We start from the raw sequence: 14527 nt of genomic DNA, 5'->3' as shown, positions 1-14527 counted from the left end.
CTTGTTAAAAGTTGTATTCCAGAATTTGGTATAATAAAACCTCTTATATGGCACATGCTAGATAAATATTTGTTTGTTGCATAAGTAATTGAAAACAACAAAACATTTCCTTAAATTTCTATAATAAGTTGTTCTCAAAGTGGAAAGATAGATATTATACAGTTGCAAAGGTAAGGCCTCTGTTTCTATAGAAGCACATTCCTTATAGCTTTGTAAACGAGTACTCATTAGTGAACTGCATACATTATTTTGAATATCAAGTCCTAATAATTCACTGAGCTAGTTTGTATAATGATGTTAATTTTTGTGTATATCTTGAGCAACCCACAAAGATTTTGTACAATCTGCATATAGACACCCCATGAATCATCGCTTAGCTAGGCCTCTCTGGGGTGTGTCATGATAGCTAGTATTCAGCCACAAGTTGGTGAGAGATATTTGGAATTGTCAGAGCTCCAAAGAAAACGATATCTACAAAGGAAAACTCATCCTCGGATTTCAGTAAGCCTACCTCCTGTCAAATTTCAGCATTGTCTCAGCAATCAGACGCACACGTTTGCACATGGCAGTGACCAATGGCAGATGGTCCGTGGAAGCCTGCCCAGAAATGAGGCCAGGTTAGCACAGACTGGGTGCTCTTCTCTGCTTTATGCAGGCGGAGGATTTCTGTTCCATTGCTCAGACAGACGTATTTCATTGTAACACTGGTATGCAGTCACAATTTGGGTTTATTTATTCCACATTCTCACTAATTTTTCTCATGTGTAATCATTCCCATAGGCCTTATTTGGACCACTAAGATACATGGTACTAAACTTGTGAAGCACATGACTGAAGAAAGGCTAAATACACCTTATTGCAATGTAATAAATAATTATTGAGACCCTAATGCTAGGATTTTCCTTTTTCTTTTTTACTTTTATTTTCTTTGGTTAACCATAAAATAGAACAAGATGGAGTTGACATGCTAGCCAGAGCTCTGAGATTAACTAGTTAGGTGCTCTCTGCCCTTCGTGTGTGGGTTTGCTCTTCAATATGAGAAATGAAATGATCTCTACAGGTCAACTTTCTCTGCCATAATTCAATAGTAATTTTTTATTTGAAATATTATTCAGTTTCTCTCACAAGATTACCCAGCATAGTCAACATAATAATAGCATTATAGAAGGGAAATCTATAATTCCTAGAATCCCATTTGTTTGGTGCTATGTGCATTAGTTCTTAGGTTTAAGTACTTTTACATATTTTAAATACGTGCTATTCAATAGACATCCTTCAAGTGTTAGATTTCATATCTGTTTGTTTCTTTCTTCCTCTTTTTCTTATGTAAGTTCAGCACAATGATGCTAAAAAATAAAAAGTATTAAAATTTTTAACATGGACTGAAAAATCTGAAACAATTTCTTTGTAACTTCTACATCAGGCTATAATGATTAGAATTATAGCTATGGATTATCCAATCATTAAACCATGCGTCTAGCCATTACAGAATCATAGCTATGGATTACTCATTCATTAAAAAACGAAGAATATTTACAACAAAACCACATTTAGATATATAATACCAAAATTGCTGGAAGCTAAAGAGAAAGAGAAAATTCTAAAAGCAAGACAGAGAACCTTGAAAGAAGCAATAAGACTGATGGCTAGATTTTCAGTAGAAATAAGGTCATTGTCTCTAACCTTAATTACATACTCAGATTAAAGCAAAAACAGAAATAATATTCTTTTAATTGTTGACACTATGTCCCTGATTTTCCCCCGTTTACCCTCCTCCATCCAGCCCCCACAACCCCTCAGCCTTCACAACATTGTTGTCTGTGTCCATGGACTATGCATATATGCATGTATGTTCTTTGACTAATCTTTTTACAACAAAACACAGATTAAACGATAAAGAAAGAAAAAGACATGCCATGCAGGCACCATCGAAAAAAGCAATAAAAATCCCCTCCCAGCTTTTATATTGCTATATAAATACAAGATGAAATAGCTCTGGGCTTTAGCATATATTAAAAAAAATAAAATTTATAAAGATAAAATGGTCAATATACTGGAATAATTTAATACAAAAAAATTTAGGTACCTAATAATGTAGACTCAAAAATAAAAGTAAACACAAAACTGACAGACATAAAAGTAGAGATATATATATTCACAAACATAATGAGAGGTTTTTAAATATCCTACTTTAATACTGACAGATCAAGCAGACAAATACTCTAGAAGGATATAAATAATAAACTAGGTAGACTTAACTGACATATATAGAACCCCAATCCCCAAACGGCACAACACATATTTTTTTCAAATGCACATGAGACACAATATTCACAGTATATTGGGCTATGAAGTAAGTCTCCAGAAATTTTAACAAACTGCTCATTCAACTTCACAAAAATCATTGTTCTTCACTTTGAATGTAAATAAAATTACAAGATGCAGTAATCTTTATCCATCACTAAGTTTATTTAGTTTTAAGAAAAGACACAAGACTTGCAATGCATCAGGAATGGGAAGAGCACAGCAGGAATCTCAGAGCAGAACCCGTGTCTCCAACATGCTCTTGGGATGTTCATGGCAATGAGAGATGTGGAAGTGTGTTCAGAACTACATCAGCCCAGAGAAGCTGGCCTCTTTGGAGGGGGATGTCTCTTCCGGTTGTATATCATGCAAGTTACACACTCCCCTTTTAGGTATATGCTTTATTCTCATTATTCTGGGTAGCTCAATCTCATTAAGTACAGGTTACTCAATAAACATTTTTAACAATAAAGTACACATGCACAGTCAAAACAAAACATTTATTATAGATCCATTTGCTCCTATAAATGTCTTGACTTATTACTGTAAGAGGATTCTGGCAAGCATCAATGCCAGGTCTTTCTGGGGCTAGAGAAAAGGATGCAGATAAACTGTTAATGAACCTTACAAGCAGGAAACCATTAACATAAACATAATTAAAACACATGCAAATATTCAAAAATTAAACAGCAAATTTCTAAATAATCCATGGTCCAAGAATGATCCAAAAGAGGACAAAATGATCGAAACTTGTGGGATATAGGTAAAGTTTATTATAAAAAATATTTAGGGCAATATTAGCAAATTAAATCCAATGAACATAGGAAGAATAAAAAATAAGATATATAGCAAATGCACAATAGAAATTATAAATTAAACCAAAGTGAAATATTTTGAAAATCAAAATTGCTAGAATAAGTTATCAATAAGTGTACACAAATTAACAATGCTTAAAATTTCAAAATGGATGTTACATCAAATTTTATACATTAAAAATATTGAGATGATATTATGAACATTTGAATGAAGTATGTTTGGAAATCTACATAAAATGAACAAATTCCTTGAAATACTGTATCCACTAACCAATCAGATGGTTAATTAAAATATTTTCCCCAAAGACACACTAGTTCACAAGAGATTCATTAGTAAGTTCTTCAAACAATTTAAGAAAGACCAGCATCAATATTACACAAAATATTACAGAGAATTTTAAAAAATGTGGAAATGCTCCCCAAGGTGTCCTGTAAAGTCAAGGAAACTTTCACACAAAAATGAAGGGATATCACAGGCTCATCTCCCAACAAACACAGATTTAAAATTTCTAATGAAATGCTACTAAATAAAACCCAGTAGTGTCCTTAAGGGTAATACAGTGTGATTAGTTTTGTTTTTCCTCCCAAAATACAAGGTTTACCTAGTATTTCAAACTCAACCAATTCAATTCACTATTTTAAGAGAAAGGGGAGAAAATTGTATGATAATGATTATTTCAATAGATAAAATAAATACATTTAATAAAATTCAATAACCATGGATGATTGAAGAAAAAAAATTACTTTAACAAAAATATTTGTGCATTTAAGACCATGATGTTACCTTTATATTAAATGGTAAATATTAAAAACTCTTCCTTTGGTATTAGAAAGAGAACAATCACCTTTAATTGAAACATGGTAACAGAGATCCCATTATTGTAATAAAATGAAAAAAAAAATTAAGTACATAAGGAGTGGAGAAAAAGTAATAAAACTTTCTTTGTATGTGTATTTTTTTACATACACATGGCTGTACATGTAAAAAAGTTAACAAGATTACAAAAGAAATTGTTAAAAGTATTTTGAGAATTGAGCAAACTTGATAAAAAACAAATTTTAGTTTTATAAATTAGTAAAGAGATATTAGAAAATGGAATTGAAAAACATTATTTGTGATAGAATCAAAATAAAATACTCAGTAATAAACCTAATACAATTTGTGTGAAGTCTGTACCCAGAGAAATACAGGATGTTCTTAAGACTAATTAAAAAGACCTAAGTAAAGGAAGACATTTACTAGGCTCGATGAAGAAGTTTAAAATTGTACTGATGTCAGTTTTCAATCTATGCAATTCCAATCAACATTTCAATATAATAATTTCCCTTGACAAGATGATTCTCGATGTTAATCAAAACACCTTTGAGGCTGAAAGGCTTTCTGAATAAAAGGGTTTACCGAGCCATATGTTGGCCAGATAAGGACCAGGTTCTGGGGCATGCATTCCAAACCACCAGCCGGAGCTGCGCTGGATGAAGAAGGCCTTCCTGGGGCTGAGGGGGCTCCTTCATGCAATGAGTTGGGAGAAGAAAGATATAAGTCGTTTTGAAAGAATTTATGCTGGTTGTCGTTAAAGGGGTGGGGGATGGTGAAGTGGGGCGAGCTCTAGGATAGGTGCATAGTCTCTAAGGACGGTGTGCTTGCTGCTTTTGGATTTGTTCTGGGTACAATTTGGAAAGTTCATGCAGAATTAGGATGCTGTGGAGTCTTGAGGTCAGGCATCTCTTTTTAGATGAAAGCTGAAATAGCCACATAGACGTTGATTCAAAATTTCAGCCTCCATTTAGGAATGTCAGCACTCTTTAGTTGATTTCTGGCCCAGCTCTGCTAACTGATTAACTTCTAGTCTTTACTTTGCACCCTCCAGCCTATTGTAAGTTAATTTAGGCATCTAAGAATTTTTCTCTTGTTACAGAAATTATCCAGAAATATAAATAACCAGTCTGGCAAGGAAAAGGTTGGAAAATTTACATACCAAGTATCAAAACTTGTAGAGTGACCAAAGTGGATAGAAATAGAACAATGGATCCGAATACAAATTTTAGAGAAACATTTGTGTGTGTGTGTGTATATATATATGTGTGTGTGTGTGTGTTTGTGTGTATATACACATACAAGTATATATATACACAATATATACGGGTATATATATACAAGTATACATTGTGTATATATACACACACAAATATCTGTGTGTATATATATGTGTGTGTGTGTATGTAAATGAATGAAAGAGGTCCCAGTTCACTGCAATAAAGAATGAATGGTCTGTTCAAGAAATGGTGCTAGGACATCTGGATATTAAAATAGTTGATAATTTACATCATTTACTAAAGTCAATTGCAAGTGGCTCTTTAAGTCAAATGTGAAAGATAAAACAACAACAAGAACAAAAAAACAGCCTGGCTGGTGTGGCTTAGTAGATTAAGCACAAAATTGCAGAGCAAAAGGTTATCAGTTAGTTTCCCAGTCAGGGCTCATGCCTGAGTTGCAGGCCAAGTCCCCTCTGGCGGTGGGGCATGTGAGAGGCAACCACACAATGATATTTCCCTCGCTCTCTTTCTCCCTCTCTTCTCCTCTCTCTAAAAGTGAATAAATAAAATCTTTAAAGAAATAAAAAAAAAAATGACACCCTGCTCCCAGAAGATGACATACGAAAATGTATTTATGACTCTCAGGAGGCAAATAACTCTTAAACTGGACATGAAAAGCACTGACTAAAAAATGATTGGAAAACTTGACTATATTAAAATCAAGAACTTCTGTTTATCAAAAAGCAACAGTAAAAATATTAGATGATAAGCCATAAAGTAGTAAAAAGTATTTGTAATACATGTATTTGTATTACATGTATTCTACATATAATACATGTATTATAAAAATCTCATTAAAGTCATTAAGGGAAAAAAAGCTCAATTAAAAAAATGAGAAACCAAGTGAAAGACTGAAAAGTATATTAAAATAGAGAATACATATTTGAAAGTGTTCATTTGTTATTTGACAAAAGTAAATGAAAAGCACAAAGGAATGTTATCACATATATGTACTTTAATGAAATAGCAGAATAAAATAGTCAGAACTACCATGTATTGGTGAGGATGTGGTACAACTGGAGCTGTTGTAAAATGTTGTCAACTGGTATGACCATTTTGATAAATTATATTGTTTTCTGAATTTTAGTATGTGTATGCCAACAAGTACACTTGTGTGTGTATGTTCAATATAAGTGTATAAGTGAACAAAGATTAGAAACATATATACACAAAGATTATACATATACACACAAAGATTAGAAAAAGTAGAAAGATATAATTTATAGTATATTATCCTATATATTAATAGTATCAAATGAGACTTACATACATGCAGAAATTTCACAGACAAAATTTTGAGTAATAAAAATCAGACATGAGGGACACATCGTCTGATATTTCTGTCTTGAAAAATGAAAATGGACTAAACTAATTGATGGCTATAGACACCAGAATAATGGTTCTCTTCTGGGAAATGAGATCTGGGCTAGGCCTGAGGCAATCTCCTTGCCAAGCTGGTAATGTTCTTGTTCTCGATCTGAAAGTAGTTACACAGATGTGTTTACTCTTCAATAATTATCAAACTGTGCTATTATGGTTTCTGTACCCTTTCTCTCTATATGCTATATTTTAAAAATAAAAGCATAAAAACAATATTCTTCCTGGAGCCCAGAGATTATGCTATGAAAAGTCATCAGAGTTGCTCTTCATAGCTTGAAGAGCAGTGATATCAGGTACTTCTAATCCCAAGGGACCAGTTAAATAGTGGAAAATTGTCGAGTTGTGCTTCCGAGTTAATTTGTGGATTAACAAGAGGATTGGAATTGAACCAATGTTCTGAGAAATTATGACAATTTGGCAATCGAGAGTCAGCCTTAGGGAGGTTAAATGGCTTTGCCAAAAATTTAAATAAGATATTCAATCGTTCAGGGAGAGTGAGGACATTTATATGGATAAAGAGGTAGAAATAAACAATAAGTAAAGGAAATCACATTGCCAGTATGATTATGTCCTACAATCAAATTGGAGCTATATCCTTCTTACCTCCTGGGTGTGAGGATAGAACAGGAGGTAAAAACTCATACATACTGATATTCATATATTTAAACCAGAAATTCTCCTATATAAGTGATTCCCCTGACTACATCTGAACTTTAAGCTACTCAGAAAAATAGGAAACATACACAGCCTCACTCTTTCATGAGTATTCTCAATAAATGTTATATAATAATCGTGCTTCGCTAATACATTCATCAATTATATGACCCAGTCACTTATTGAAGTAGAATTGAGAACCAGAGAATGAGTAACAAAAGGTCTTAAGCTAAGGAGATAGCAGTAAAGTTTATTTGGTCATTAATGAATCTTTAGGAAATGCATCTAATAACATTAGATTCTGAATCCAGACTCTAAACCTAACACATGTCTTTTGATTCTTTAAGACTTTCGATTACCTGCTTTCCACAAAATTGTAGCACCAGGGTTGGGTGATAGTCTAGAATGCCTGCATTTTTGTTTATGCAATAACTTGATTTTAGACATTGATTAGTGGCCTCAGTCATCTTATTTGATGTGAGCAAGTTTTGGTCTTTTGTCAGTTCTGTCCTTCTTCACTGTCCCTGAGAATATAACTCTTACTACACTATCATTCAGCTGTAGCAGTAAATTCCTTACTACCTCTTATCTCATCTTGCTTCCTGCCACGGAAAAAGAAGAGCTGTGCCTGGATCTTGTGGAAGGGCCCTATGAAACCAGTGGATCTTTGCACAGGAAAAAAAATGAGTTGAGGGTCATCTGTCCTAGCTTGGTGAGAAGGGGCATCAAAAGTTGCGGACAGAACTTCTTAAAAGCAGTGGTTCTGAAAGACCCAATCAGCATAGAAATAGGAGCATTGCAGGAACCCAATGTGCTGGAGGACTTCAGGAAGTTCACATTGAAAGCAGGTGAAACGGGTAGGAACTGAAGTTGAAAAGAGTAGGAAAAGCAGTAGTGAAAGTGATTATGCCTGTTTAACATGCACAGTTTAGGAAATGTGTGTTTTGATTGTAGTTTTGAAATATTTATACATTTTTATATTAGGAATGCATCTTTTTGTTCTGTTGAATTTGCTTCATGAATAATTTGTCTTATGAATTATATATAAAACATATTTTATAAATAGAAATATATGACCATGCTTTCTATAGCTATAAAAATTAAACATCAATATTTGGTATTATATAAAGTACATACATATGTATGTATGTGTGTGTGTGTGTATATATATATAATTGATAGATGAAACAGATGGATAGATGAAGATTACTGAAAGATAAAGCATATTTAAAGCAAAAATATTAAAAATAGAAGTTAGGTAGAGGCAGGTTCATCAGAGACAGTGAAAAGTGACAGCGAATCTGACAATGATAAAAAGAGAGGGAAAATATGTCTAAAGTAAATATAAGAAATAAAATGAAGCCATCCACTTAAGGGCAAATATGATCCCCTGTGGGCCTCTCAACTACAGTAGAGAACAATTTTGACATTCATACTGATAACCCTGAGGTGTAGGGAAACTATTTATTGCATTTGTTTTTTTAAAAGCAGGTTTCAAATACTATAGTTCTGGGTTTACATATGTAGCTAGGTTTCAGAGATGTCAGGAAAATGTGCAACATTAAAACATAATTTATTAAGTAATTTTTGAATATTTTAAAAAATGCACCCACCTATGTCTCTCTTTAGAAACTATCTCTTGGTAGAAGTTCCTTGAGTTTTTTTATTTCAATAGAAGCAGCTTCCTTTTGTTAAGGCACTTTTGTTAATTGCACATTTAATGAATCTCCGCAGGAGACCCATATTCAAAGAGGCAGGATTGTATTCCTTAAGGAAATTTTACTAAAGCTTCTACTGACAGGTGTCCCCAAATGAACCTTTCTTGTTTCTACCAAAGCTCTAATAGTGTGGAGACTTGGAAAAATTCAACAGGGGTTTATGTCGCTCTGTTTAGAGGTATTAATGTAACAGAGATATGTGAAATTGTGGCATTGGGACTTAGTATCAATTAAGGGCGATTTTGTGAAGTATAAAAATAGCACTGATTCTATTTCTTACTTTAAAATATTATAAACACTTTTATATTATAAACTATTATATTTTCTTAAGGGATGGCACTATGAGGACTTCTATTGTCTGGAGAAGTGTAATTTATTGGGCTAACTAAATGACAGGCATCATACACACTCATTAAATAAGCCTGTAACCAAACAGATTACAATATTATCTGAGAAGAATGGAAATTGATCAGCCCATGTATTATTAGTATAGTTATTTTGGAACTTACTTTAACATATAACTGCAACACTGTTAATGAAGATATAGGAAGTAATATCTAACACATTTTTATTAACTGAGGAGCAGACCAGTACAATTTAGCAACATACATGGATTATGTAATGCACATACTAACAGCTTCTTTGGTACATTATAACATGAGCAGTAACTCAAAATTGACATTATAAAGCGAAAATATTGGGAGTTACTTTAATGAAAATGAATAACTCGTAATTACCACATCTTTAATTATGACTTGTACTGTGTTTCACATTGATATTTTTCCTTTAGCATATTCAACACACCAACTGAAAATGTCCTTAAACTAATAGTTTTCTTGCTAATATTCTCGTTATATAAAAAGAAAAAATTTTATATTCTAGCCAAGCCAATGTTCCCAGACATTAGATTTCAATTAGTGGAGGCCTGAGGTGTGCATTTTCCCTTCAAGAAAAAGTATTCATCTAGACTTCCTGTTTGAGAAGATTAAAATATTCTGGAAATAGTGGAGATGGTTGTACAATACCATGAATGCACTGAATGACCCTGAATTGTGCACTTAAAAGTGATTTATATGGTTAAAAAAAAGAATACAACCTCCAAAACTTCTTAAGAGTAGTGGAAAAAAAACCCAAATTTATAACTATTAAACTTGCCTACCACTTCCATAGAATGGTAATGATTGAGGTGTGGGTAGAGACTCCTTAAGAGTTCAATCACCTTTGAGGTGGTTCTGGGATGCAGGACTGCTGGGAAGGCATTTTTTGAAATGGCAGTCAAGAAAGAGGGATCATATGCATTTCTCTAGGAACCGTCTGAGTTTTAAGATCTTATAATTACTGTTTTCTCTGTTTTTGCTAATCTTCAACTTATTCAAATAGTTTATTTAAAACAAAACTACAATCAAACAGAGATACACAGTCATATTTATTTACAGATAGACTTTAGATCGGTTCTCTCTTTAGATACATAAGGCAGCTCTACAAATGAGAGCCCTGTGTGTGGACCTGTCAAGTAGAATGAGTGGAGATGCAGAGATTATCCAGGAAGCACATGTTGTCAGTAGTTACTATCAAAGTTTAAAGAGATTGAGAGAATGCTGACGTCAACGGCAACATGACCCCGGCTCATACCTTTATAGTTTCGTCACAACATAAATTATATTATTTTTACTTTATGTAGAGTACTGCTTTGGGGTCTCCAATATTCACAGGATATTTTATTATTCATATTTTAAGCTATCATTGGTTAGACACTATCGAACCAGGGACCTGAGATGCCACTTTTTCTCATTTGAGTCTTTGAAATTTATTTGCATATATAACAGCTACTTAGCTCAGAGCAGCAAACAAACTATTAAGACTTGCCTGATACAAGGAGCCTCAGGATTTTTATTTACATATGTTTCAAAATCTAAAATATACACACTCAGAACACACATTTTAAAAAGGCTTAATAATTATCCTTCAACCTTTATCACTGCCAGGGATTTGCCTTTTCACTCATTAACTTGCGCTTCAAGAGAAGAATTTAGTGTCCTGAGGAAGGCTGTAGAATGGGTTTCTTAGAAAGAAATGCTGAGATGAAGAGTGATTTGTTGATTCATTTTGTGGGTTTTTTGAGAGATTCACCACTAAAGAAGTTGGCAATGCAGGACTGAACACAAGGAAAAGCTGACTTGGAACACAGTTGCAACTGAAATTTAGCTGATCCTCTAGGCGCTGGAGCCCAGGTGACCTTGCAGAGAGGTTGATCCTGGTGGGGGTGGAGTAGGGAGTGAGGAGAAGAAAGTAATCCGGGGTAAAGCAGTTCTTACTACCAACAGCAATTCCCAAGGATGGATGCAGTTCTGAACTAGCAGCATCTGATATTCCCAACAATTGGGGCACAGCTGCGTAATACTTGGTATTTTTCATACATTGTCATACCCTGACAGTTTTTACTAAAGGGAGCTTTGGTTTCATTTGCTTTGTTCATTCCTATATGTCTAAAACTTAAATGGTACCTAGAAGATAGCATGTACTCAATGAAAAACTGCTGAAAGAAAATAAATTATCAAAATTTTGTACCTTATAGTTTATTAGATCTATAAAATCCTGACAAAATTACCTATAAATTACAGTACATGTAGAGAAGAAAAACTGCCTTGTGTTCTCCCTATTTAAGAAAAGCATAGATACAATGTTATGTTTAATATAAAACAGAGTCATTGTTAGAGAGAGGTCAGTGATTTTTTTCCCTACATACTATACTTTCAGTAGGTAATGGAGAAATACTTTAGAAAATCCTAATACTATGTCCAAAGAACTCTCATTATTAAATAGAAAAGAAGAGAAATGCTATATAGATGACACTAATTGAAATTTTGCAAATTTCAATAAATATCTGTAAGTCTGGTAACTTTGGTAATAGATATGCCACTTGATATACATTTCAAATAAAAGTGTTTTAGGGAATTTCAGTTTATAAATGAATCAGGTATTATATTTTTAACTAGTATCCTAATTCATTGATTAGGAAATTGTGATGTCTTTGGTTTGAAGAGCCTTATTTCATGTAATTGAATTGAAAACCTCAAAATATTTACCTGTAAGCTCAATTATTTTAACCATTCTAATAAAGATTAAATCTATCCATAAGCTATTTGAGTGCTCACTTTTGTAGATACATATTAAAAATGGAGCGATAGACAAAAGAACATTATGACTTCAGGGAAGCACAGAATGTGTATGAGTGAAGTATTGTATGTGTATCATTTACACGGAGACAAAATATGAGGCTTGTCAAATTTCTCCTGGCAACAAAGTCATATGAGAATAGAGCAACATTGATCATATATTCAGGAGAAAATCGTGTTGGCCGTGGAGAGTGTAGTCAGCCAAACCTCCCTACAAAAGCCTATGGAGAATTCTGCACCTGCTAAAAATTAAGGGACACTTTCCCCATGATCTCTTTTTGAGAACATTACTTAAAAAATAAACTAAAGTCAATGAAGGGATGTCTGGGAAAACTGCATATGGGACTCACATTGGACATTTTAAAAATGTTTAAGTATAAAACTAATACTGAAACAAATGTGAGATTAGGTTGCAAAACAGACTGTAAATGTAGATGTTCTGATGATGTAAAACTAACACAACAATACTTAAGAGGAAAAGGGGTAAAGAAGGTAGGAGAGTTTGCCTCTTCTTCACTAGCTGACAAGGGAAGTGATAGATTCATAAATAATGAAAAGTACTAACAAGATAAATAGTGAGAATATGGGTAGATGAGGATAGAGAATTAAGGGAGGAGAAAAAAGAATGTTAATCGATAAATTTTCATATAAGGTAAATAATAAATTACCTAAAGAAATAGAAAACAGTTTTTATGTAGCCAATTTTATAATGTAACTGTATAAAATATAATTTTAAAAGTACAGAATCAACACAGACATCATATATATTAGTGGGCCTATGCGCATGCTCACACAGACACAGCAATGAAGGTTCACTACAAATAGATGATTATGTTAAAACTATAAAAATGGAAATTATAACCAAAAATCTTCTGCCAAACTGATATAAAATATATCTTCCATACAATACATTTAAACTGATTTGAGGCACATTAAAAGAAATGATTTATCAAATAGGACACAAAATAAACCCCAAATCTAGGTTATAAATTTAGAATGGTAAAGAGACACAGATAAGACAGTGATTTAGGAAGTCTGAAAGGAAAAGAAGAAGTAACTATATATTCGGCAAATGCAAACACAAAGGAAGTCTGCAATTCAGTGTTATCCCGGGCTTCTACGTACCTCTGATCTAGGTGACATACATCAGTCTTCATAAAGAAAATAGTAAAGCTAAACTTTGTAATTCAGTCTTCAGTAAACAGGAGACTGTAAGTCTCTCTTAGTCCATGAGAGACTACAGAAGTAAAAAAATAAAATATAAGAATAAAATAATTCAAGGTGATTTTAACTGAATATAACTAATTCTGAAAACTATAAAAATAGAAAATATAAACTTTCAGATATCCACAGAGAATTCACAAACATTAATTGTATATTAATTTGCAACCAACTAATATGCCAAATAAAATTTTGTAAATTACTTACAAAACCAGGAACAATCTGATTTTCCCACAAAAATTAATATACTACTTCAGATCAGCACTGCCCAGTAACCACGTGTAGCTGTTTTCTAATGGCCATTTTAACATCACTGTCATTTACTCATTTGCTTCTGCCACTCCCTTACACCCCTCTGTTTAAAAAGTTTGTAAAAATTGCACAGTGAAATGGCCTAGAGCAAGTAAAAGAATGTAACACCCGTGTTTACTGGAGGTGGCGGGGCGGTAAATCTCCGGCGTGCTATGAGGACAGTGGTCTATTCTGGTGTCAGAGCCACCTTTCTAACCCCATGGATCTCCCACATAAAGGCCTGATAAGGACTCGATTTTTCACCTGAAAGGCTACTTCCAATCCCTCTGGCTTAGTAGTTCGTGTACTTACGCTTGTGTGTACAAACAGCTTCATGTACCAAAGTCCATCTATCTACTTGTATATGCGACAGAATCCAAAATGTATTCTCCGTTTTTACCCTCTTTCAAAGGATGCAATCATTTGTTGCTGGAAGTAGGTTGTAATTTTTACTTATTAAAGTTGACCTACTACGTTGAAGAACAAAAAATTAATATACTAATATATTCTGTTAAATCACTCGACTAAAAGAAAAATGCAAATATAAATAGTAGAAATTTAAGTAAACCAGAATAACAGATTAAAAATAGGATTATTCAGAACAAATGGGACCAAGGAAAATTAGTTCTCTAAGGGAAATTTATGTTTTTAATGAGAAGGAAAATAAATATAATTGATTAATCGTATTGATTAAAACGTAGAGAAAATAAATTAATAAAACTTTCCATACAACAAAAATTAGGATAAAAAACCTAAAGAGTATATGAAGGAAGGAATTAATATAATAAGAGAAATTAATTTTTAAAAAATCAATAAAGTTGTAAATAATTACAAATGCTCACTCTTCGAATAAAAACAACAAAATAGAAGCATC

At 33.0% G+C, this 14527-nt stretch overlaps 1 protein-coding gene across 1 annotated transcript in view; it reads left to right on the top strand.

The window, feature by feature from the left end:
* Nucleotides 1-399: 399 nt before the first annotated feature.
* The window catches only part of LOC129066070 (pumilio homolog 3-like), a 116876-nt gene continuing 102748 nt past the window's right edge, over nucleotides 400-14527 (top strand). The window contains 1 exon segment of the mRNA XM_054567600.1: nucleotides 400-617. Coding sequence (XP_054423575.1) covers nucleotides 400-617 — 218 coding nt within the window.

Source organism: Pteronotus mesoamericanus, unplaced genomic scaffold, assembly GCF_021234165.1.
Source record: "Pteronotus mesoamericanus isolate MK-2021 breed Mesoamerican mustached bat unplaced genomic scaffold, CSHL_Meso_final contig_182, whole genome shotgun sequence".
Taxonomy (NCBI): domain Eukaryota; kingdom Metazoa; phylum Chordata; class Mammalia; order Chiroptera; family Mormoopidae; genus Pteronotus; species Pteronotus mesoamericanus.
Note: the sequence above shows the minus strand (reverse complement) of the source record. Positions and strands in the feature narration are given on the sequence as shown.